This window comes from Pteronotus mesoamericanus, unplaced genomic scaffold, assembly GCF_021234165.1.
Source record: "Pteronotus mesoamericanus isolate MK-2021 breed Mesoamerican mustached bat unplaced genomic scaffold, CSHL_Meso_final contig_179, whole genome shotgun sequence".
Classification (NCBI taxonomy): domain Eukaryota; kingdom Metazoa; phylum Chordata; class Mammalia; order Chiroptera; family Mormoopidae; genus Pteronotus; species Pteronotus mesoamericanus.
Genome location: NW_026555075.1, coordinates 430,149 through 456,866, shown reverse-complemented (window position 1 = coordinate 456,866; position 26,718 = coordinate 430,149). Strand labels below are relative to the sequence as shown.

General features: G+C 38.7%; 1 protein-coding gene across 1 annotated transcript in view; it reads right to left on the bottom strand.

Annotated features, from left to right (window-relative positions):
• Positions 1-4,307: 4,307 nt before the first annotated feature.
• ANKRD44 (ankyrin repeat domain 44) overlaps positions 4,308-26,718 on the bottom strand; it is a 285,622-nt gene continuing 263,211 nt past the window's right edge. The window contains exons 19-29 of the mRNA XM_054566695.1: positions 25,892-25,979; positions 24,697-24,814; positions 23,157-23,373; positions 19,105-19,192; positions 12,851-12,934; positions 11,708-11,853; positions 11,158-11,240; positions 8,864-8,946; positions 7,480-7,571; positions 6,669-6,704; positions 4,308-5,115 (exon numbers count right to left, since the gene is read on the bottom strand). Coding sequence (XP_054422670.1) covers positions 4,868-5,115; positions 6,669-6,704; positions 7,480-7,571; positions 8,864-8,946; positions 11,158-11,240; positions 11,708-11,853; positions 12,851-12,934; positions 19,105-19,192; positions 23,157-23,373; positions 24,697-24,814; positions 25,892-25,979 — 1,283 coding nt within the window. The 3' untranslated portion in view covers positions 4,308-4,867. The remainder of the gene's footprint in view (positions 5,116-6,668; positions 6,705-7,479; positions 7,572-8,863; positions 8,947-11,157; positions 11,241-11,707; positions 11,854-12,850; positions 12,935-19,104; positions 19,193-23,156; positions 23,374-24,696; positions 24,815-25,891; positions 25,980-26,718) is intronic.

Here is a 26,718-nt window from a genome sequence, read left to right as displayed (position 1 = left end):
CAAATTATGTAACTTCCCTGGGGTTCAGTGTTTTCAAGAAAGAGATGGTGATGGAATTGGGCTAGACCGAAAGAACTGCTGACACTCTGTAACACTGATTTGAGGAACTCAGGAAGGCTCCACCTGAAAATCTTTTTCTCATCAGCTGGAAACTCCATCATTAAGAATTTGCTCCTCAGTGCTTCTAGGGACTGTCCCTGAAATTACTACTCAAGGGGGGATATTTTGATGGTAGGATGTCGAGAAAATCCTGTATCTACCTTTAACAGTGAAGAGAGGTTGGGTCTTGTGCTACTGTGGTGCAGTTGAAAGGTAGTGGTGGCAACAACAAAGATAAGTATGTCTGAATTCACAATTTCGAGGACCTCATAGGCTTCCTCCTTTCTGACATATGTGATCAAGACGATTAGTCACATTTCTCCTCTTACCTTAGGCACAAGGAAGCCTCGAGCAGACTCAAGTTCAATCACAGCCACTGTGTTAAATTTTACAGTGCCCACATTTGTTTGTATTCTTTTTTCTCTTCTAAGTTTTCTACTTCTGGTTTATCACATGTCTCTTGCTACAAGCCAACTCAAATCTTTTATGACAAAAGTAGGAGGCAGAAGTAAATATAATCAACACAAACATATATGTTTGAATTTTTTCTCTATTTGTGATGATATAAACAGAAGAAACAAATCTGGACATATGCTTCTATCTTGATTACTTGTTTTCAAAATTGAAGGTTAATTTGACTTTGGTAGGGGGGATAATGATATAACTTAGCAGAATAATTGGTTAAATTAGCAGAATAATTGGTAAAATTAGCAAAATTGAAAAAATTAAAGAACAGAAATTGCAACAATATTTGTACCGTTTTTATTTGTAAAAATAACCACCTGAATGCATTTCCATAGTATATTACAGTTAAGTACTTCATTACATTATTAGCATTCAGTAGTTGAAAAAGTATTAAACTGTGCTTGAGGAGATTCAGATTGGTTCAAAGTCATTCACTGAACTAAAAGTCATTTTCCTCATTTTTACAGTCATGACATTAACCAGTCATTCAACTCCAATTTACATAAGAAAACATTACAGACAAAATCCCACTGAAATCATCACACAATGTTTTATGCTGTTACAAATATGTTATGCAAAATATAACACTGGCACCAGATTTGTATCATCGTGCTTTGCAAAGATATATTGCACATGCTAAAGCATAGAATATGTAGACAAACTACCAAACAAAAGGTATTTGCATTGAGTTTTTAGATCACTGCATAAGAAACGCATAGAATTATACTTTGTACACACACTCAGATTGTCACGATCTTAAAACGCTTTTCCCCCCGATAACACTGACCTATGGTTTACAGTTTTGTAAGAAGAAAGCATTTTAGCACTGCAAAATCAAACATAACTTCTAGAGAAAACTTCAGCATTTTCATTTTCACTTCAAAGCAGGTAAAAGGGGAAATAGGAAAAAAGACAGTTTATACATTCAAAGAAAGGCTGAAATGAAAACTCACTGGTATTATATTGCTCTGGTAACACTCAAATGAAAAAAAAAATACAAAACATTTCACAGAACATTTTCAGAATATACAAATATAAAAAGGCACTCTAACTTCATATTACAGGACAAAAAAAGGGATGAGTTCTTCAACCAATGCAACAGATAAGCAAACCAAGTTGCTCAACAGTACAAAGAATAACTAGTGCAGCAAATCCATTTGATGTTCTTGTTCTAATTTAATAATAAAATAATAAATCAAGCAGCCATTTACTGACTAAAGTACCAAAACATACTATGGTGCCCTTTTAGTAGTGATAAATAGAAATCCCCTGAGCTATTTACTGTAGAATCATAGCAGATTTTAGGCAATTTGGAGATGGTAATGAATTTACCAGGGACAGGCAGACGCTGGCGAACAGGTTAAGTGCAATGAAACATGATCCCTGTGGCTGTGGTTAAAATACAGTCCAAAAACAACACATTTAAGTAAAAGCACTAAACAATTAAGACTCAATGAAAAGCACAATGTTTTCTGGGTTTTTTTCTTCTTAGAAAGCCATGTTGCAAATCTACTTTTATTTCTGAGATGTATTTGAAAAACACAGAACTCAGAGTTTTTTAAGTCATTTCTTAAAGGAAAAAATTGGTTTGGGGGGAGGGAGAAAGAGGAGAGATTGATTCAATAAACAGTTTGCAGCAAGCAGGATTTCATTTCGCTCCTTTGTCCTCCTTTCTATCAGTAAGGGAGGGGGGAAGTCAAAACGCAGCTCCATGGAGACAGTGTCGCAGGGCACCGCTTTGCTGCAGCGTTCCTGTTCTCTGCACGGCTCTACAGGAAAATGTCAACGCTGCTTCACCGTTCAAGCAGCCATTTCCTTTCCTGCTTTCAACGCCAACTGAGCAAGATTTCCATTCACTTCTAGAAAAAGACACCGCAGTATATCGTGCTTCTCAGCATTGGACCTCTCCTATTTTCAGTGTTTTGGTAATGACAAGGTCATTATTGCTCATTAGCAATTCATTTACTGTAAAAAAATTCATCTTCTCTAAACAAACAAAAAGGACAGAGATAGGAAGGAGGGAAATTAAAAATCCAATGTTGGTGGTGCTGAAAATTTTCAGTAAAATTCATACTAATTCTGTAAGTCCTCTGAACCAGTTCGCATCTGTGAAGAACCCAGCATGAGTTTTTAATTAAATCCAGGATATTAAAAGAGTAAGATTAAAGTCTTTTACAGTTAGATGAAAAAATATAATACAGTATCTGTATTTGATCCAGATATGCAAGAACACTGTTTTAAAAATATCTCACATACATTATGAAGCAGAAATTTCCAGGGCAAAAAAGAAACCAATTATGAAATGGTCAGCGAGTATTGCCCTAATGCAATGTTTTCTTCCTGTCTCTTCCTCACGTGGAAAATAGCACTTAAGCTGGTGATTTTTATTTCTTCTCTTGGTGCCTGCGCCCACACACTGATAGAGCTTCCCATTAGGTTCCTGGGACCATGTGGGATTTCAGTGTATTGACGATAATTTCTGTACCTTTCTTTTGGCCACCTTTGCGCATATGATCCACTGCACACTTCAGCTGTTACCTGGCAGAAGAGCATAAGGACTCCAGTGTCTTCTAAGCTCTAAGCTGGCCACAGACTGGGGCTGAGTGATGGATGCTGTATCCCTCTACAGTCAACATGACAGAGCCTGAGGCTGGGCTGGAAACCTTAGCAGTAGGAATGGTGGGCTTGGTCCCCAGGCCTGCGGGCTAGCCGCGGGAGGGCCCTGTATGTGTTTCTGCTTTTTTTTGTTATTTCAAGTGAGACACATAGCAATGAAGTGAGAGAACAAACAAAAGGCGTTTCCTCAGATTTGTTTCATTTCAAATAAATATAAACGCATTTACATCAAAAGTGTATGAACATTTTCTCTAGTCTGGCAAAAAAAAAAAAAAAGCCGTGGTCAACACATTATCAGTTACAAATGTTAAGCCATCAACTAGAAATCTCTGTCATAAGAAATATAAAATACAACAAAGACTATTATGCAAAAAAAGATTACATTTTAACTACATAGAAAAGCTACTTCAGTTCTCACTTTCCCTTTGAAGAAAAACAATTTATATCTTCCGTTTTAGACTGAAGTATTTTGGTCCTCATGGATAGCTGGTCGATGAAATACAGACATATATATACATATATGTACGCATGTGTATGTGCATAATTTTTAAAGAGTCTCATTCTTCTTTTTGTACAGCTATTCCAGGTGCGGAACGGGGTCCATTTGACCTAGAAGCTTTGGCAGAGGGAGCAGACACAGTATTCACTATGTTGACTTCATCATCAAGCAACTATCAAGTGGCTTTAATTTCCACATCACCCAGTTCTACCACCTTTTTCTTCCTTTGTTCCCTTTTGCAATCACACTTTCACTCACTTGGCATAACCTTGACTGAGAGGCTTATTGAATATTTTACTACTGATGAACAATGCTGGTGGTCCTGATTTTTTAAAAAAAGTTATTTTGATATAAGGACGAATCAATAAAGGGTAGTTTCATATTAAATTTGCATATGTCTCAAAGTTTTGGTGCGATATAATTTTCATTTGAAAGGTTATTAGACAGATTTGGATTCAATCAATAGGTGAAAATAAGTCACAGGCATGTTATGGGGAGCAGTGGTGCCATATTTGTGTTCAATGGGAAAAAACCAGTTCAGTTTTCAATGAATTTCACCCCTTCACCTGGTAACTTGAACAATATCCTCAGAAAGAAGTTCTGGATATTTAAGTGCTGACTATAGAGAGGACACGAATAATTGCACTCCCTTGAAAAGATTATTACAGGCATTATTTCTGAAGATAAACACTTTTACCTTTGGCTTATAGTGAGGAAGTAAACATCAAAGTGAGAAGGGATTTGAGGCATTTCCTGTCTACCCCTTCCTTCCCCTCCCTGGGGACGTGAATGTCACATTGATATACTTCTGAGAACTCACTGCCAAGTGAGATCATGAAAAAAAGAGAAAAAAAAAAAAAACACTTCAAGAGAGCAACAGTTCCCTCTCATCCCCAAAGAAAGAGAATTAAATGCATTTCTTTATTCTTTACTTAAAACGAGAGGTAGACTTTCACAGAAGTATCTCAGATCTAAAGAAAACATGAAATAAATCAGAACTGGGGCCAGTCTGTGTGAGTGCTTCCTCCTACCGCCTACCTGCCCTCTCTCAGTTTGATTAATTCCTTCTCTACTGGCTTCTGAGAGCTTGGGCCCATAATAATACTTGAACACAACATAAACCTGGAATTCAAGCTTCTTTCCCTTTCTTCAACACGGTCGATCAAGGAAAACTTCTACAGTCCACAGTCAAAACGTTTCCGAGTCAGAATCATTTTCATTGTACCCATCCTCCGAGCCTACGTTGTTACTGCACAGGCTACCCATGCTACCCAGATTGGAGAGGGTCGTCCTGTTCAAATTGTCTTTTTTAAAACAAACGAAGTTGACAGCCGTCATTGTACTGGAAGGAGAAAAAGGCATCATGGTAGCCAAAATGAGGGCCAGGCAGTCAGCCACGTCTTTGTTAGGAGCACAAGCCAGGGCCGGGGTATGACCTGGGCGTAAATGCAGACAAGGCAGTGGTTAGTCAGGGAAATCCAGAGGCGCGTGAGCCTTCCACAGTACATCTCGAACGACCTCACACGTGGAGATGTATGTTGCGTTAGAAATCATGCCAGGCAATAGGAGTTACTTCCCGCAGGTCATGCTAGGGGTGAAGCTAGAGGGGACTGGAGGGGGAAACATTTTATGGAGGGTTTGTTTATTTTTTTTTCCCTCTTTTTCAGCTTACATGACAGCAACAAGCACTATGTTATCTAAAGTTAGGCAGAATTACATTCTTTGTCTAGTGAACAGAAACACGAGGGGGTGGGGGTGGGGGTGGGAGACGGTTCCACAAAAAACAGCAACAGGACAACAGGAAGGTGTTTCCACTGCAGAGCACCACACACAGCATGCGCCTTAGGTTGGGGCCAGAGCACTCTCATTCTGAGAACAATGACTTTTCATGGTAGGCAATCGCGTGTCAGGTTAGAAAAGATACTAAAAACCAGATGTCTGTAAAAGTGAGTCACACAGCTTTGTCACTATATATATAAATATATATTATTTATATATTGACAATATATTAATATAAATATATATTTCTATATATACACTTTATATAAAAATACAACAATTAACTTGTTTTAGAAAAATGGAATCATTTGAGTAGATCAGACACAGGAAGGCACTGTTTTTTTGGAGTTAAAAATGTACTATCATTTAAAAGAAACTTAACAGAATTTTTAAAAATAGCAACACTGCCAATCAAAGTCAGTTGACATGGGGCCCTATCATCCTCTACCATTTAGACTTCATGGGTCCAGAAGATAGTACTATCTCAATGCATGAAACAGTTGTGTGGGGAAACAGATACGTTCTTTGCTGTAATTATTACTACCTTATTCCACCTTGATTCTCCTGGCCTGTAAGCATTACCCTGTCCTCTGTGCTGGCCAAAGTTCCTATTGCTACTCACTCATTTATGAAATGGCTTATAAAACTTCACTTTTTGGTGTGTTGTTTATCAGCACTTGACCTCATTTCTCCTCCCCCCTACCCCCCTTAACATATTATTCCCTCTCGGGTATAAAAACAAACAAAAATGGACAGATATCTGAACATCCTATTCCACAAAGGTCTTTAATGAGTAAAGGAGTTATGATTGAAGTGCTGTACTAAATTGCCTCAAATGTTCCCAGGTCTTCGGGATAAAGCTAAGCTCTGAGACAGACAAGTCACAGTCCCACTGGCCCAGGTCGTTATTGGCTGGGTGAGGCTTAGTTGTTTCAGACTTACACCAGAGAAGCGAAACTAATGTATTCTAGTCTCTTTGGTCATTTTGGAGAAAAACTGTGGGCCTCCGAATGCCAATCCTAGGGTAATTAGCGGTGAGTACAGGGGGAGAGCAGGTGAGCCAGGAACATCAAAGAGATGAAGTAAGAGAGAACTTTCTGCGCCTCCTACATGAGTCAGGTTGGGGACGGAGCAGGGAACATGCCAGGGTGAGCGGGGCTGCAGAACCAGCACTAAGAGGAGTTAGCTAATGATGTCACACGGCGCTTACTTCTGAGAAATAGGCATGAGCTGCTAATTCCAATACCTGTAATAAGCAGTTAATTGAGTTATGTTAATACACTTTATTATACTTTAATTAAATGCCACAATTAATGCTGCGTTTTAAAAATTTAACTTAATTCATAAATATCCAGAAGTCCCTTTTTTGCTCCCCAAGGATAATAGGCATTGTGCTTAAAATGGTGGTTAATACAACTCTAGTGTTCATTAGCTTTCAGAATTTCTTAGGAAGCAGAGTAGAAAGCTTCTGTTAAGAGTTAATTCATTTAGAAAAGGATGTTATATAGATAAAGAGAAGTTTCAGGCCTAGACATTAATTTAAAATTTTTATTCATGTTCCCCAAATATTCATACTGAGAATATGAGTTCTGATCTGTTCTAAAAAAAAAAAAAAAAACAAAACGGTTTGATCTCAGAATGAACTGAAATACAGAGACCTGGTGTTTTATGTGAGACCTTGAGCATGCACTAATGATGTGTAATCCCTAACTCTTCAGCGTATGCAGTCAGAATTGTGAACACCAAGTTGAAAGCGCTTTAGTGTGTCTAAAATATTTTAACCACCACGCTGAGGAGTTCAGAGACCAGCTGCTGACATTACATGCAAAATGAAAGGCAATGGCGGGCTACAGCTCAGACAGACAGGACAAATTATCCTTGTTTGATTTCTCACACACAGGGAACTTCCAAAAGGGAGAGAATTCTTACTGCCTTTTTAACTAGCTCCTACAGCTCTCATTTCCTCTGGCTTCACAGCATAGGGAAGGTACCTGCAGCAATTGTTTACTTTTTCCGCTTACCATTTTCATCAACAGCGCGGACACAGGCCCCTTTGGCCAACAGCTCTTTAACCACGACCTTCAAGCCATTGTGCGCAGCAATGTGGAGGGGCCTGAAAACAGAACACTGAGGGTCAACCGTGATACGTATTTGTGTGAGAAAGTACCATTTGGGTGGCCTGCATTGTTAAAAGGAAGAAAGCGCTTGAGAATCCATAAATAGTATATGAACATTTTTACTTTTAAAAAAAGAGATTTGTTGACCAGATCTCTTCCAGGTTCTAATGACTCAACGGTTCTTCCATGATGGTCCAGATTTCTCTAGAGATATTACAAATACTCTGCATCTCAAACAACCTCAGTGACAGTAAATAGGAAAAGAGAAGAAGACTCAGGCTCTAGTGTGCTTCCTGGAAGGTTCCTTACCCCTTGATTTCTACTCTAGCATTTGAACAACTGTTTCACGAAGTTCAACAATATGACTTTACTGTCACCCATGTATATAATTATCTCAAACCTCCTTGTTATTACTAAATGATATTTTACTGAATTTAGAATACCTTAAAGAATAATGTCAAACCCAACATATTCTGCCCTGACTGGCATGGCTCAGTTGGTTGAGCATCGTCCCACAAAGCGAAAGGTCACTGGTTCAGTTCCCAGTCAGGGCACATGCCTGGGTTGCAGGCCAGGGTCCCCGGTTGGGGGCGCATGCGAGAGGCAGCTGATCAATGTTTCTCTCACACATCGATGTTTCTCTCCCTCTTTCTCCCTCCCTTCCCTTCTCTCTAAAAATAAAGTGTTAAAAAAAAAAAAAACCAACCCAGTATATTCTGCTATATATTCCTTAAGAATTTTAATGAAAAACAAATCCTAATATTCCTTTGCCCTTCAAACAAATATGTAATTTCCTAAAATAGAAAATGAAGCAGCTTTGAGATCTTTCACACCAAGGATGACACTGAATTACATTAAAGTATAATTAAGGCAAATAGCTTAGAAACTCTTCCAATATATTCTGGGAACCTGATTTATAAAACTGTCATTTTCCAGTAAGAATACATAATGCTAATACATTTATACAAATATTTCCCCAAATATGTCAGCCCATAAGATTTTCTGACCACCCACAAAATTTGTAATATTACCATAGAAATATCAGCAAAGATAAACAGAGACCTCACAAATTTCTGTGACGGCATATCAAAATAAAGATTCTAACTAAGGATGTCTCGCTTGGTCTGCATTTGCAGGCATGTTACTGAGCTTCATAAGGAGAAGCCAGGTCTCTGTCTTTTGCAGCTGTGTTCCCCAGCTCTAGCCTGGCACAAGGCAAGCTCTTAATATTTGTCAAAGAAATAACTATGAATTTGGGTATGAGTCAAACTTTAGTCGTCACACTTACGTCTGCAGTGCACTATTCTGTGCGTTAATAAGGCTCTCGTCTTGTATCTTGTCAAGTATTAACAAGGCACATTTTTCATGACCCTAATAAAGAAAAAAAAAAAAAAAGAAATACAGGACAGAGACATTGAAAAGTTCCGGAACAATCACTTCATTACACTGCAGATTTAAAATGAATGTCCCCTGCCTATATACATTTTGTAAGGCTATCTATCATTGGAGTAATTCTTTTTTTCTTCTAAAATGCAAAATAGTCAAAGGGCCCTAGATTCTTCAAGATTCTTCAAGATTCTGAATGAGGTCCATTAGGACTTGGTTGATATAAATCTGATCTGAAACACTAATATTTCTAGGACAACTTTTAGAATTAATGTCTAGGGAGCTGAAACAGGGAACAGTTCAGCTAGGTGAGCTGGCAAACAGAGTAGAATAAGTGTCTTTCAACCTTAAATATAAGTCAAGTCCCATCTCCTTCCTCAAGTCATCAATGACCAACCATTTCAGTGACTCCCCTCACCCTTGGAACTCCCCTTAGTCCTGTTATCTGTATTGCTCATCATTTACTGCCTTCTATTGTGAAAGGATTCTTTTTTCAAGAAAGTTTATTTCTTCCTCAACTAGGGAAAATTGTCTCTGCATCTTATGACAACAGACAGGTGATAATTTTAAAAAATCAATCGATTAATCAGATATGCTTTCAGTTTCAGATCTATGTTCTGTTAAGGGGTCACGGCTTCCTAAGCCCTTGTGACTGGAAGCATCAGCATCACCTGGGATGGAAATGTTGCCTCTCAAGCCCCACTCCAGACCTACTACATCAGAATCCAAATTTTAACAGCATGTCAGGTGATTCAATGGCACAGCAGCATTTGAAAAGCACTATACTTATGTTCATGAAAACTATATCTTGAAACCAACTTTATGCAACTGAGCACTTTTTGGGTTTTCCATGGGCCTCGCAAAACATGAAATGAGAAAATGCAACCAATGAAAGGAACAGCTGAGACTTCTGGTACCAGTGGGTATAGACAATACCTTTAACACTGTAGTTGTGTTGAAATAAACCACCATCCCTGGTGTCAACTGGCATCATACTATAATGTCTTATAAGAGAGACTCTTAAATATAATTTTAGAAATTTCCATGGAGGTTTCATTCTTTTAAAAACTTTAATTGATTTTAAAGGAGAGTGAGGGAAGTAAAGGGGGGGGAGAGAGAGAGAGAGAGAGAGAGAAACATCAATTTCTTGTTCCACTTATTTATTCATTCATTGTTTGATTCAGACCGGGGCTTGAACCCACAATCTTGATGTGTCGGGATAACATTCTAACCTACTAAGCTACCTGGCCAGGGCTGAAGGTTTCATTCTGATGTACTATTGCTGGAGTGTATATGATTGTGACTTCATTACAAGGTAATTTGGTCTTTAAAATGTTCATAGCCTCAGGCTCAATAATTTCATATTTAGGAATTTATTTTAAAGGAACAAGGATTCCTAAAATTTTATTTCCACAATTAGTATTATTTATAGTAGCTTATATTTGAAAACAAGCAAATGTCTAACAGTGGTAGATGGGTTGATTAAAGGATGAAACATTCCTAAGGTAGAATACTACACATCTTCCAAAACATTATAAAATATCTAAAAGAAAGATATTCATAATATAAAATTCAGTAACAAAAGCAGGTTGTGTTCAGTATGATCCTACTTTTGTAAAAGCATATATCTATATGTACCATTTATCTTTTGCTGAAGCAAGGACCCTGAACTATATGTGAACACAATGCTATTTTTTATTAAATAATCCAATGCATTCTTCACATTGAACTATGCACCAGAAAAAAGGGAGAGGGCAGAAATGTATATGTACCCATTTATGTGCTTCGTATAAGAGTATTTTTTTGATTGTGTTATCAAAATGCCTTCAAACAAGACAAAATGAAAACAAGTGGAACTGCTTATATTTCAGAAGCCATATATCTCAGGTTCTAACCTGTGTTTAAAACCAAAGCATGGGATCACAACCGTGGAAACAGGTACAGTGGCAGCATGAAGACAGATTGCAGCAAGAATGCAAGTGGCGAACGCCATGAAAAACATAGCATCTTATCACCCCCGTGTGGGCCCACCCTTTGCCTTTCCTCCTTCGATTCCACTCTGCTTAAGAGTTGACACCATCCTGGGGAAATGTACGTCTTAATTAAGAGCCATGATACACACTTTTGAGACAGAATTTAAGTGGCATAATTGTTATGATTACACTAAAGAACAGTGTTTCCAATTCATTTACATACTTTACTACAAGCCAAATGTAAGGGTGTGTTCAAGTCCTTATCCTTTACAGACAGATCTGCCTGGGCAAGGTTCACCAGAATATCTATAGAAAAAACAAAACAAAACAAAGTTACTCAGACTACATGCATTTTGAAGATGTTACTACAGAAACAATAACATATTTAAATCACTGCAGCTCACATAATCATATCTAATGTTTTTAACAAAAAAAGAAACAAGTTATTGCTGCATTTGTTTCATCCAAATCCAAGGCCTATAAACATTCATTTTAATTGTCTTTACAGTTTTATTTCCGGGTAAAATGATTATGTTGTTACATTTGGTTCTTAAATGTCAAGAGATTTCACTGCAGAAAGGTTGGCTCATGTTGGTAAGGTCCATCAGCAATCCAGTAACAGGACTGCAGGCAATTAACACCGACAGTCAGGTGGCTTAAAGAAAATGTGGATCTTCCTATACGTATATACCAGGAGCAAACTGATTTCTTGATTTTGCGTTACTTTGGTTTTGGATAGGCATCAACGAGAGGTCCACGCGTCACGCACATACCCACGGCGCCCGCCTGCCCGTTCTCGGCAGCCATCATCAGCGCTGTCTTCCCTGAATTGTCCGCTGCGTTCACTTGAGCGCTGTGTCTCAGAAGGAGCTGCAAGCACTCCACGTGATCAGCAAATGCTGCTGCATGAAGCGGTGTCCTAACAATTTAAAACAAATCTGATTTTAGCTGCTTTTACCCTTAAGACGCCCTCTTACTGCAAAAGCCAGAGAAACACGTGCAGGGTTTTGTCTCAGGGATTTAAAACCTCTCAGAGATAATGATTGGGCCCCCTCTGACGGACACTCACGTTGGACCCTGTGGATGGCGTACAGGTGCTAGCCCTGATGGTGAAATTAACGTCTTTATTGACTGCTTTAATCTTGAGGTCCAGGGACTTTTCTCTCCCCTTTGATTCTTTCAAAATTACACCTTAAATTTGTAAATAATTGGCTATTTTTTTTTTTAAAAAAAGCCCACATCACCTAATGCGGATGATTGATTTTGGGGGAAGATAACTTGGCATTATTTGTCAAAATTAAAAACTATTTGCCTTTTAAGCAAGTAATTCCACATCTAGGATTTTATCTCCTAGATACACTTGGATCATATAAACAGACACATATGAATTGCACCACTCTTTGAAATAAAAAAATTCTGGGAAAAACCTAAACATTTTTCAACAGAGGGCAAGCTGATTAAATTATAACATGCCCATTCAAATGAATAATATGCAGCTTTAAAAAGAATATGGTAAATCTCAGTGTTTTGGTATGAGAAGATCTCCAAGATATACTAAAAGCAGAATGTTGCTACAGAATGCTCCATTTGCATATAGAGAATAGAAGCATACATATCTTTATATATGTTTGTAGCTATGTATAGAAAATATTTGGGAGAATAGGGAAATTTGGAAAGAATAGTTTGAAGTGGCTTCCTCAGTGGAGGGGACTGGGCCTTTTGGGCTGTGTGTGCAGCATTCAGGGAATTTTCTTTTAACTATATATACTTCATAATATTTAATTGTTAAAAAAAACATGATTTTTATATTACCTTTTTAATTTAAAAAAAGTAAAAAGATGCCTGGCTCTTCTGCAACCACAAAGCATAGAGTAAGCTTCCTCCAAAAAGAGACATGCCACCTCAGGATCACTTACCTGCCTTTGTCATCTCTACAGTTGACAATACTGGAATCTATGGCCCCGAGTAGCAATGATGCACAATTCTCATGATCATTTATTCTACAATGAAAATGGATTTAAAATTTTAAAATCTCACTAAAAATTATATATCCCCATCTACTCCATCTTCCTATGCACTATATATTTAACAATCTGATGTATTCTTTAAAGAAAAAATCTGATGCAAATACCTGTGGTCTAAGTTCTGTTAAAAGGAGACAATTTAGATAATACAAAAAAACCCCATTATTTAACACTTCCTGATGCAGGCAGCCTCCACTCTCAAGATTTTGTAGAATTGCCTGCTTCAGGAAGTGTTCAAATTTGTTTATATCATCTGCGTCATCTTCTTTAATCATGTGAACAGTTTTGGGGATGAGGACAGGGTCTGGAGCCGACCGCTGCAGGTCCCCGGGATGAGAAGCACAGGAAAAGCAGCCTCTGGTTCACCAAGGGCCGTGGGGAAGTCACTCTTGGACCTGGGCTCCATTCCGTGTGTGCAGCATTCAGACTCAAGAAAAATTTGTCCAAATTTTGAAAGCACAGGGGTTTATTAAAGTTCCTGCAAAGGTTCTGGGATCCCAGAACAGTTTTGGGACTCCACAGTGAGTGGCAGCTGCTAACAGTCTAACAGAGACTTTAAGAAATACATTAAAACAAGAAATTTGTGACCAACAGCACATCAAAATCTAAGTGTGCACAAGCTGGACCCTTAAAAGCCATTAGGGTATCTGCCACTATAAAAAAAATCTTGTGAAAGGATAACAGCTCTGTTGTTACTGGGAGTCTTGGAAGCCAATGCTGAAAAATTGGTGGGCAAGGGTCGAGCACTTGAAAGCTGTTAGCGTGCCTGCCACTCAAACCTAAGAGACCAACATTAGGTCGGCCGCCAGCCTCAAGAAAACGTCCATGTCATGAGGTACATAAAACATAAAACCTCCAACCCAAAGGTACACTTCTCTTAGGTATATATTTGGCTCCAAGAGACTCAGGCTTAGCTTAGAAACAGTGTTCTCAAGTTTTAAAGAACTGAGATTTCTACCTTCCAGCACACCTACTTATTTTATGGCTGAGAACTTTGGTCCCAGAAGCTGTAGATATCTACAAAAATGGCAAAATCTTACTAAGACAACCTATGATTACAATGGCCATTGTGGGGAATGTTCCAATAAGAGCGTTCATTTAAGAAGTACCCTTGAAATCAAGTGTTCCCAAATTAACAAATAGGATGGGATACCTATTTTATTGGTATGCAGAAACCTCCAACAGGCTTCAATATTCCAAAATAGCCTCACTGAAAGAGTCATTGCAAAAGGCTAATAAAAAATTAAACCTAACAAGAGCTGCCTAAAACAAAGACTGTAAGACTGACCTGACTCCTAGTGCTCGGTCTCTATCCTCCTTCACCTAAGTACTCACAGTCTACTAATCCCTCATCTCAATCACCTTTCCATTCTGAAGAGACTACAAGACCATAATCAAAAGTCTTCTCAAAGTTAGTGGCCTTACTGCTGCCATAGCTCCAAGCACAGAAACCTAAACCAATGCCTGGGCCTCCCCAGCTGCTCCCTCCTGAGGGTTCCACCATCAAGACACTGGCCCGGAAATCAGTCTCACTTGCTATCAACCAGGACACTGGAAGAAAGACTGCCCTTGAAGGTTTTGTGCAAATCTTTTAAACACTCCCATAATACACTTTAAAAGGTGGAACCCTACATGAATACCTCCCTGGGTTGATGAGACTTTGAGGGATTCCCTAGTTTACTGCTACCGGTTATTCCCTAAACTGACATGGGGAAACGAAAATTAAAGTCAATGGATGGAGGGATTGAGCAAAAAGGAAAAAGGACTCATGGACAAGGACAACAGGTGGTGATTGCTGAGGGAAGAGGGGTATAAGGGGGCTAAATGGTAATGGAAAAAAATACCATAAAGACTGCTTTGTGCTTTGAAAATAAAAAAGCATGCATTATCTATGCACAGCCCACCCTTCAAGCTATCTGACTCCACTCCTTCATTGCCTTTAAACTATTTTTTACAACTTTGAAAGTTTAGATAGGCAACTGATGGACATGCCAACTTTCCTGTCTGGTAGTGGTTCCCTTCTCCCCTTCACCCACAAGAAAAAAAAAGTCAATGGAAAAACCTTGCCAAATTCTGGTAGACACTGTGGCTACACTCTATTTCAAAGCCAACTCACTCAGAGCCTACAGATAGGATCCTGGGAAAACTGGCAGAAACTGACAGAAGCTGAGAATTCTTCCCAGAGTCAGGTCTCCCCAGCCTCTGCTCTGCCCCATCAAGAGAGGAAGGGAAAATTTCAGGCAGCCCCTTCCCTTCCAAATTCAGATTCTTGTGAATTTAATTTTGAGGTACTCACTGTTTATCAATCTTTTTCTCGCCCAAAGACAGCTATTGCTGCCTTAATCTCCTTTTTTTAGTTTAACAGTTATTTTTTTCTTATTGAGATATATTAGTTTCAGGTGTACAGCGAGATTTGCTCTTTGTATATATTGCAAAATAATCACCACATTGAGTGTAGTTAATATCCATCATCACATGTAGTTACAAGTTTTTTTCTTGTGTTGAGGAGTTTTAAGATTTACTCTCTTAGCAACTTCCAGGCTACTCTGCAGCATTGTTAATATGGTCCCCATGCTGTGCACTAGCGAGTGCCTTCCTGTTTGTCGTGGTCCTCCTTTCTTTGGTTCTCTTTGGGAGAGGCTCCGGATCTTGGGAGGGTAGTATCTTTGCCACTCTCTTTGGGGACAACCCTGGCATGAGGTTGTTTAGTACTGCCAGGGATACTTACTGTTTGTCTCAGCTGAAAACTTGAAAAGATATTTGAAGGGATTTCTAAAAAATAAGTAGCTCTGTCATCAGAAGTTGGGCAATTTGGAAGCTGATATTCAAAGCCTGATAGAACACTTCTTAGAACTTCTTCCCCATGCTAAACTGAAACTATGGCCGGGGGTGGGGCCTGGGGGTGGAATTCCAAAGACAATCAGCTAAGAAAATTAGAACATAAAAATGTTTTGATTTCTACCAGTTAAAGATCTTCTTCCTAATATAAAAAAGCAAAATAAAGTTAACGTCATTGAATGATAGCCCCTTGATATCATTCAGGTTGCAACTCAAGTCTTTGAGGAATTTTTTAAAAAACTGTCCTTGCCTTACAAATCAAGTCTCTATAAAAAGAGAAAAAGCTCACCTACCCTTTTTACCTATCCCCAAACCTCCCCTATTTATCTCGAAAAGATGTACGTGTAAAAATCTTGGATTTAGGAAACAAAAATCCGTCCCGGAGGACTTTGCAATCTTTTCCCATGCCTTTGAGACAGAAGTGCTCTGCTACTCAGTCTTCTCTAGGAACAAAGTGCTATCACTAAAATGCGAACTGCAGAGAGGTAATTCTTATTAGAAAAAAGAAAAAGAAAAAAGAAAGGTGATTTGGAAACAGAAGTATGAAAAATCTTAAGTCTTCGCCATCAATATTAGTAAAAAGCGTAGCCATCTGAAGATAACCTCAACTTCCTCCATCTGCCAGAAATGCAATTTGGATCTGACTGCTCTTTTATAAACTAGTGAGTTTTGCAGTATCATACCTGTCTCATGGCTAAAATTTTGAAATGAAAGCTCTAAGATCTCTGCTTGTGTTTGTCTATATATTTATGTATGTCTATGTATATGTGTTACAGGTATGTGATTTTTTTTTCTGCCTCCGGATGGTAATGCCTAAATTATTTTGTAAAGAGCTCCTTTTAATTGGCTTAAAGAAAATTAGGCACTTTTATAAATCAAGTATACTCTCAGAAATGTAGGAATTAACCCAAATGTTTTTCAAGTTCACGTGATGTAGGATAATCTTTGGGAACAAGTATTTAATATGTTTTCCAGAAATTGTATGATATTCCTAAAAATCTGATATGTCCTGGTAGAATGTTATCAGTCATAATCCTAGTTATCATCTTAAAATGTTGTGTGTCACAGAAATAACTAAATTTCCTCGTCAATTCCACTATAACGAACTCTCAGCAGATGTTTAACCATGGACATTTTTAAGTCTTTTGTCATTTTCAGACAGCTATTGTTTTTCTCTGATGCTTTGCAAAAGTGAGATTCCTATCAAGTACTCTTGACCACTGACATCCCTGCCACATTATCAGGTGCCAAACCTTGGGTGCCTATTTCACAACTGAAGAAGGCTCCACCTGATGTCTGGTCCCGTGCAAGCACCAGAGGCCTCAAAATCAAGCTGACTAGGAAGAGACATAGCTGACGTTGAGGTATACTGCTTCCTCCCACGATCAAGAATGTTTCATTGCATTCTTCTTGACCTCAATAACCACCCTTTTTCTAACCTTTACACCATAAAGACATTTATGATTCTTTTGCCTACCTTTTGCCTTGCCCTGACCTAGAAAGATGTTGCCATTGTTCACATATCTCAGGCCATTGCAAACATTATTAAGCCAACCTTCAAATGCCTGTTGTAGTTTGGCCTATCACACACTTCTCCCTGATTTCTAATGCCTCTGTTTTTCAGTAACAAGCTCATTGGATAAATACTTCTGGGGGCAGGGGGTGTGTGGGAACAGTGATATGAAATACATGAACAGGCCAACTGGCTTAAAGAAGTATCTCCTCTTTAGGATCATTTCTTGACTTACTTGATTCTAGCTGGTTTGGTTCATGGGGACCCTGGCTAAGGAGCACCCTACAAATCTTAGGAGTCCCTTTACTGTTAATAATAGTAATTATCTCCCTGGTTTGTTGTGTGTTTTCTTAAGGGTTTTAGCCATCAGCCAACCCACAAATGGTCTTCCTCCAACTGGAGTGATGACCTTGACCTCATCTCTGGTGAAATATAGACTAAGACCCAAAGAGGAAATGGTAACTGAGAATAACTTTTAATGCCACCTTTGATCAAACCTCTTGCTTGACCAAAGATTGATCAAAGGGGAGGGAGGATTGTTGAACTGATCTTACATTAACCTTTCCTGGGCAGGCCAGGTGCCACAGAGCCTGGGAAATCATGTCAGCAAAACAAAACTTAACTTTTAGGCTTCATGTTCTTGTTAATGTTCCACCTGCCCAAAATCGGACCATTTAGTAACCATATGTGATCACCCAGTTTCATGGGCAATTGACCCATTTTTATGATAACTCAAACAAGGCCAGATATGTTACCCTGGCCAGTCAGATAATCTTTCCCTTCCTTGTTCTTTATTCTTTATCCTGCAGAAGCTTCCTGCCTTCCACCTACTTTGCACGTCTCTGGAATCTTGAGAATGGACATTGCCTGCATCATAAAGTGTTAAATCAACTGTGTTTGTATCACCTAAATGGTCTTCTTTACCATTTTAACAGTTCTAACAGCATACACTCATTTCTTTAGAACCCCTACATCCAGGCAGGAGTTTATTGCACACCACTTGCAAGGCATCATGTTAGGTGTTTTGGGGGAAATCAATGTGAAAAAGACATGTTTCTTCTGATTTAAAGTCACCTCTTCTCTTTATCCCTTATCCCTTCTTTATTGATCCACTTTAGGTCTCCAATATCTTTGCAATCAAATGATCCATCTTCATGTGAAGCTCAGAGACAAGGCAAACACAAAGCACTCCCAAGTCTTAGGCCCCCAGGCTGACATTGCTGCCTCGGTGACATGGTCCCCAAGGTGAACACAGGACCCAGGTGACCATGGAGGTCTGACTTAAAGTCACTGTATTCCCTGAACAATGGTTCACACTATGAGATTGGAGAAAAAAATTACATTTACCACCCCCCCCAAAAGAAACACCTTAAAACTTATGAAGAATAGAGAATTACAATATATGAAAATCTTCCTGGTATAAAATGTCTTTCTAATCATTTATAGGGCTATTGCTGCTAGCCCAAAGTATTTTTAGAATTTGGCTGACAAATTTTGAGTACATCTGAAGGGCCTTTCACCTGGTGTGTAATGTGCCTCAGTCCACCTCTTTATGCAGTTTTCCTAAGGTGGTATGTGAGCCCCCTTGGAACCATGGCATTCCACAAAAATCTTCTGGAAAATCATCAACATTAGGGACCACACTTTGCTATCAGACCTATTTACCTTTAGCAGCAAAATGGAATACGTTGGTCTTATCTATAATGTGAAAGACTTTTCCTTCCCTAAAAGGCAACTTCTCTCTGTGTAGTTACAGAATTAAAGCAACACCATTAACTTCTGCATGTCTACTTACATTGCACAGTGTAGTGGAGTAAAGGGATTGCCGCTAAATGTGCGAAAACATTTTTGCTCCAGAAGTACCTCTATACAGCTTTCATTACCTGCAAGGGAGCAAAAGAATTTAGGGAGTTTCCAAGAAAGAAATTTCATTCAATGCAATCAAGTTTTTGTCAGTAAGTATTGAATTCTGGCTTATGGTTTTCCTGAATTGGCTGAATGCTACTTCTCCATGGAACAAAATTCACAAAATGCCAAAATGTCATTAACTATGCTCACAGGTGTTCTAGAGATAATGAACAAATAAAACAATGAGGCCATATGGTCTGGTGGAGAGAAAGAGATAGAGACTTCATTTGCAGTCAGAATAGATTCAATAATATGCTCAATTCTTGATAGATGCCTACTATTCCTCAGTTTGCTCATATTTACAATCAGAAATTTCCCTTTCACCCAAATGAATAGGTTCACTTATAATTATGTGCCCTAGTGAAGAGGAGAAGATGTGATTGGTAGAAAATAATATCTGAGATAATGCAGGTAAAAAGGCTTTGACTATAAAATACTCCATAAATGGCACCACAAACAATTCTTGGTAAATAATATATGCCCGATAAGTATTTTTTAAAAATAAGTAGAAGAATGAAAGTAAGACATTATTTTAAACAAATGACAAGTAGTTTCCAAATCAACCGAATTTTAAGTAAGGCCTCAGATCTGTTAGTTTACTTGTTATGGGAACTAAGGCAACTCACTTGGGATTTATGAGCCTCAACTTCTCATATATAAAAAATCAAACTAGCCCTGGCTGGTGTGGCGTCCCACAAACCAAAGGTCGCAGGTTCAATTCCTGATCAGGGCACACACCTGTGTTGTGGGTCTGGCCTCAGTCGGAGCATGTGCAAGAGGCAACTGATCAATGTTTCACATTGATATTTCTCTCCCTCTCTTTCTCCCTCCCTTCCTCTCTCTCTGGAATCAATTAAAACAAATCAGACTAGGGATACTTGCCCTACTGATGCCCCAAGATGATGGGAGTTTTACTCAATGAAGTACCTGAACATGACTTGTGAAGTGATGGATGATTATTAAGGCAAGAAGGCAAAGCTACTTGGCTTTAAAATATAGACTGTTGTCCTGCAACATCTTCCTGGATGAACTCAGTACTAAATTACTTAGAATTCTTTTATGTTCTACCTTAGAATGATTTGTATCAGATTATTTTAAGTATGAAAACAAAAACCAAACCTTTCTTTTACCTATAAAGAGAAAAAGTAAGACTGCTTTTAGGAGACTTAAAAAATGTATTGAGTAATGAATATAAAAATCTCCTAAATTTATGCTTATATTGTTTAGCTTTCCAGCTATATCCAACCCTCAATTAGAATGATTACCGCGCCCCCCCCCCCAAGATTTAGCTCAGGGAAGCATCTATACAAACTATCTCTTGGAGACTATATGAATCCCAATCTTAGGGTCTCTGTAGGTAGGACTGGGGATCCTTGAATGACTTTCAATATTTCAAAGTGCTCAGTGTAGGGGATTCTGGGAAGAAGACTGCATTAAAATTGCCTAGGAGAGACCTGTTCCTCTTCCCCTGCTTGCTCCTGGAGAGGCCTAAGAACAGGGACCTGCCATCCCACCGCACCTGCCCCCACTCCAGGGGAGAGGATGTGTTCTGGTGGGTTTGCCACCTGCCACTAAAACCAATGCATCTTCCCCATCCTGCCAGATGGATCTCAGAGCTTGCCCCATCAGTTAGTTAAAAATTGCAATTCTCCAGTGTGGCAGAGAGGGAACAAAACCAAGTTGAGCAAGTAGAAAAGTTGGCTCTTACTGAGACTGGAGCCAATGAAAAAAGGAGGACTAATGAAAATGAAATGAAGTGTCTTAAAGTAGGGCACCCCCAAAAGTCTTCCTGGACCTAGCAATCATAGTTCCTGAGTGAAAATTTTAATACAAGAAATGAAAATGGAAAAATAAAATTATAGAAGCAGAGTAGGAAATATATGGGAAAATATCCATATAAACTTAGGGGTGGGAGACCTTAAGCAAAAGTGGAAACCAAGATCCCATAAAATAAAAATATGACAGATTAAACTACACACCAGTTCAAAGTTTCTGCATGGAAAAAGACATCATAAACAAGGAACAAAGATAAATTACAGACTGAGAGAAAACATTTGAGACATGTAACACAGAGAGGATCCATATCTCTAAGACATGGTGCTCCAACCAATGTGTGAGAAAAGATAAAACTCAATAAAAAAGAAGCAACAGATGGAAAAGATAATTGCCAGAAGAGGAAATACAAATAAATATGCTATTAGACAGGGAAATACAAAATAAAATAATGAGATAACCTTTTTTGCCCTCCAAATTCCCAAAACCGGGAAAGATGATACCATCCTGGGTTGGCAGAGGTTTGGGAAATACAAGTTCTATACACGTTTGGTGGAGTAATAAGTTACATCCTTTTTGCAAAGTACATAGTATAATGTATTAAAATTAGAAAACACACATGTTCTCTTATCAATAATTTCACTTTTGCAAACTTACCTGACAGAATTTAAGGTACATAATATGAATATACACACTGTAAGGTACATAAATGAATATACACATCTATAATAGGAAAAAACCTGAAAACAATCTGAATGTCCATCAGTAGGGACTTGGTTGAAAAAAATAATACATTCTGATATACATATTCATCTATAACTATTTATCTGCCATGAAACATACCACTAGTAAGAAGATCAATCAATACTGATACATAATAACTTAAAAGGATATCTGCAACTCAGTGTGTATAGATGTGAACAAAACTAACTCCATCTCTGTGTCCTGAATTTCTTTTATGCTGTGACCTTTGATCAACCTCACCGTCCTTAACAAGCATATCAAAGCCTTCTAGTTGATGATTATCTGTGTTCCATAAAATTTACCATAAACATTTTTTGTTAGTAACGGCCAAAATGACATGACAACCAAGACAAATATTAAACTGGTGATAATATTGATTACACACCGGTCTCCATCACAAGACCACCAGGAGGTCCGGCCCCTGGAGTGTACTGGATTCTTTGTCCCTTTGCCTATCAATCATTAGTACCTGAGTTATACCATTTTTAATAAGTACTGTAACAGAGGTTTGCCTGTGGAGAATAATCTGCACAGAGTGGTGGCTCGCCTGTTCACTCTGCCCCTACATCCCTGTAAGGTAATTACCCTATAATAATTTCTGTTATATTCTATGGAGTTGCCCGCACTGTTCTTCTGTCTGAAGGCACCTTCTTATTACGGTGGCTAGTATACCTGTGTGGCACCATTAGGCAATATGTTAAGTAAACAACAGCAAAAAAGAAAGTTAAATAATGATAGTTGTTATATGATTCTGGTTTAAAAACAGATGCACATATATTTGTATTTATTTTTATTTACAAAGGAAAAGTATTAAAAGTACGTGCTAAATTACATCAGAGAGTGAGTTTGGAAATGGAGACAATTTTTGAAGTGTTATGATTAGCATGCTTTTTTTTTTACTCAGATAAGTAAAATAAAAATTTTTAAATCTTCTGAATTACGAGTGCAAGCAAAATAAATGGGAGAAAAGAGACATGAAAAAGAAATGACATGCTAATTCTATCATGCTAAAAGAATGATGCCGAAAAACAAACCATTCATCTAGTAATCTGAGTAGCAGTCAATTGTGACAGGTTGTTATATAATTTTTTTAAAATTTTAGCTGTATTATTTCAAACATTGTAGGATCCCTGGTTACATGATGTAGATCAGAAACCCTAATTACAACTTATTTTAGTTCACTGGAAATTCAGATTAGGAGTTATATGTTACTAATTAACAAAAAGGGAGAAAGTGAATTTTTATTCCATTAAGGCATCATGGTAGCCAAGAAGGGAAAAATACTAAACAAAAGGTATTCTGGATGCAGAAAGATTGGAAGTCATGGTTTACAACATTATGCTATGGTCTCACCTCCACTGAGATCACAGAAGTGTGGGGGCAGGAAGACCACTGGAATCAGTCAAATGACAATGAACTCACCATTGTAACAAGCCCAGTGCAGCGGCGTGTAGCCCTGGTTATCTTTGAAAGAACAGTCTTCCTCCGAAAGTGCCATCTGGAGCAGCTCGCTCAGCCACGTGGCGTGGCCACGAGCAGCTGCATAATGCAAGGGTGTCCTTCCTCTGGAATCTTTGCAGAGAATCGACACTTCTTGTTCCAGCAGCATTTGCACACATTCCTCATGTCCCGTCATAATCTGATACAGTGCAATTAAAAACAAAAACAAATTTCGGAAGGGCAGAGGACTCAGGAAGTGAAGCAGGCGGCTCGGTGAGGATGGGCTCAGAGGAAGAGGGCGTGAATACCTGGGCCTTCAGCAGCGTAAACCCTGCCCCGCCTCAGAGGAGAGAGGCAGGACAACCCAGCAAGATTCATATCAAAAAAGACCAAGTGAACATCTGCATTTTGGAAACATCTCTTGGCTCTCTAAACATAACTGTGAAAGGCATCACAATGTAGTGAAAAAAAGCTTTAGAATCAGGAAGATGTGAGTTAATCCTGGCTTCCCCTGGTAAGACTTGGACAAGTCAATTCACCTCTCTGTGTCTCATTTCACTTACCTGTAAATGGGAATAGTAATAATGACCCCACGGGCTGTTGTGAGGACTAACGAGGTAAGACAGGTAGAGGCCCACAGCCTGCTGCGTGGCCCACAGGAAGTACCCAAGAAATAAGAATTAGGATTATGACTTTGACTACTTGGAGTTCCTCTTCTTTTCGTTGACTGTGGTGTTCAGTACCAGACCCAAATAGCACTTTTATTTCTGCTTTTGTTTGATTTTAGTTTCCTCAATACACTTTAAAAAAATAATTCAGCAGAATATGTAGAGAATTGTCCACAGGATACATATTTGAGCAGGATACACATTTCAGGTGGGGAATGGGTCAACATTTTTAGTAAAGAGCAATTAGAATAGCATGATTACTCAAAACTCTGTAATCAATGGAATAAATTATGACACCTGAACACAATGGGCCATTAAATATAATGTAGCGGGAGAATATTCACTCATACGGAAAAAGGTTCTTGATATTTTAAAAGAAAAAAAGTCAGTTTGAAATAGTATCTTCAGTATTCTCTTTTTTAAAGCAATTAAAATGAACCTATATACTGAAAAAAAAAAGACTGGTTATATAAGCCAAAAAGTATTTTTTTTCTCCAGGAGGAAGGATTACTGCGGATTGGGATTTTCTTCTTTGTGCTTAAAAAAATGTTTTTTGCAAAGTTTCTATGATGTGTAAGTATTTTGTAATCAGAAAGCAGAACCAATTCTATCAACAGTAGGAGTTCATGTATTTATTATCACGATCTAATATGAAATCTCAAGAACAGGACCTAAAAATACCTGCCATTATCTTACTTTTTGCATAAGATTGTATAATTTCTTTTAGTCTGACTGAGGTTAATTGGCTATCTTAGGAAACAATTGTTTTACTAAAAATTCCTATGGGGAAGAAAAGAGAAAACATGCTAACTACAAAGCCGCTAGCAGAGTAAAGCTGAGGAAGGCGTACATACCCCTCTGTGTAAAGCTGTACATCCCATGATGTCAACAGCATCCACATTTGCTTCCTTTTCAAGTAACAATGAAACAGCATCAATGTGTCCATATGCTACCGCAAGCATCAGTGGGGTTCTAGGGAGAGAGATGAATTAGGCTTTTAAGAAGATTTTTTTAAAAAAAACACCTCATCACTTTCAGTGGGAGGACCTCCTTCTCTTTGTCTCTCTGTCTCTCTGTCACTTTGTCTTTGCATCTCTCTCTCTCTCTCTTTTTCTTGAGAGTTGCTTTATATTTCAAGTGACCATAATGTGTTGTGTGCTATTTGGAATAAGCAATCTGCCTCTTGTGTTTAACAGCCACATGGAATGGTATCAGTGGAATGATTAATATGGGTGGGGCAGGGAAAGATTCCTTCAAGACGTTCATTTTAATCCCATCATTTTCAAAACTGCATAGCATTTACTAAATATCAATTGAGTACAGAGTGTGCGTATGTAAGGGACCCTCTTGCTTCCGTTAGAGTAGTTCCACTTTCATAGTTTTCTATGTTGGCGTTTGTTCAGTCTTTCATTTGAACAAAGCTTTATTGCCTTAAAGAAAAGTCTGACAAATCTAGACGAAAGAACAGTGCTGGAATCCAGGATGGGGGAGGGGTGCTAGTTCTGACTTCAGCACTAGCTCACATATCTGGCGTTGAGTCACTAGAGCTTTTTTGGCTCTGCATATCCTATTTGTAAGAGAAGATTGGGTGTAGGGGTGGGCTAGCAGGTGGAAAAAACTTTGGAAAAACAAACCCAAGGAAGGATAAAAATAGGAAGGATTTTTATGATCAAGATAGCTTCTTGCAGTCATTGCCATTACTAATTTTACAATGGGAATGCAGCACCTTCAAAAGAGGGTAAAATGGATAGAAAGAAGGAACAAAGGAGGACTGTTTTTGAAGGCCAGGATACATGGCCACAGACATAAATAGTTGGCTCTTTTTCATCAAGACACAAACACACACAACAGCCTACATACGTTTCTTGGATATTTATAGTCTAGCACAAACTTACCTCATTATTCTAGGGTTCTCATCCATGAATTTCACGCAAACATACACCTACCCCCAATGTAAAATTCAGCACCCCCCCCCAGCTGCTTAACAAATTAACCAGTCACCTGCTGTGACTGAAATGTCAGCCCCAGGCCAAGTGTGAGAACACTTACTGTCCTTTGGCATCTTTCACATCAACCGCTTCTGGGTTGTCTGCAATTTCTAGTAACAGCCGCAAACACAGTGTGTGACCATTAATTACTGAAAAAGAAAATAATGGACATTCTTTTTAACAGACCGACACTATCATACATATCCCTTCAAAGTGAAATTTATGTGGACTTCAAATCATTCGTTTTCAATTGTTGCCGACAGATATCCCCAGGTTTCCAGTTCATGCTCGCTGCCGGGCACAGTGAGCTCCAGTGTTTACTAATCCAGCCTCTCCTTCCTATCGGGGCACGTTGGTCCTTACCTCACTTTTCCCTGGTTCAAATACTAAAGGTTATTTTTCCATTAAAAAAAAAAATCTCCTTGAATGAAACAGATAATTCCTCCCCACTTTCTAGTTATCTTTTTTCTTCCTCTGAGTCACCCAGTACCATATAATTCCTGTCCAGCTTGCCTTCAGGTCTTTTTAAAAAGAAGGAAGAGTGGGCAGGAGAAGGTGGAGAAGGCAGAGGAGAGAGAAGAGGGGAGCAGGAATAGGATTTCAGGAGGAGAGAGGAGAGGGGTGAAGCAGAAGGGAGGAGGAGAGAAGAGAGAAGAGGGGAGGAACAGAGAGAACAGGTCCTGCCTTGGTTTCCCTCAGTCATTGTAAATTCTGAGGTAGACTTTGGCGTAACAATTCCGATGGATTAGTGGTGACTTAAAGCAAAGCCTCAAGCTGGGAAGGTATACAGAAGCCATCAACTCATTGTTCATTGACTGACAGCCTGGAGGGGCTCCCTGTCTCAAGCATGCTGGGCAGAGGGGGCAGGCAAGTTGGCTCTCCATTGGC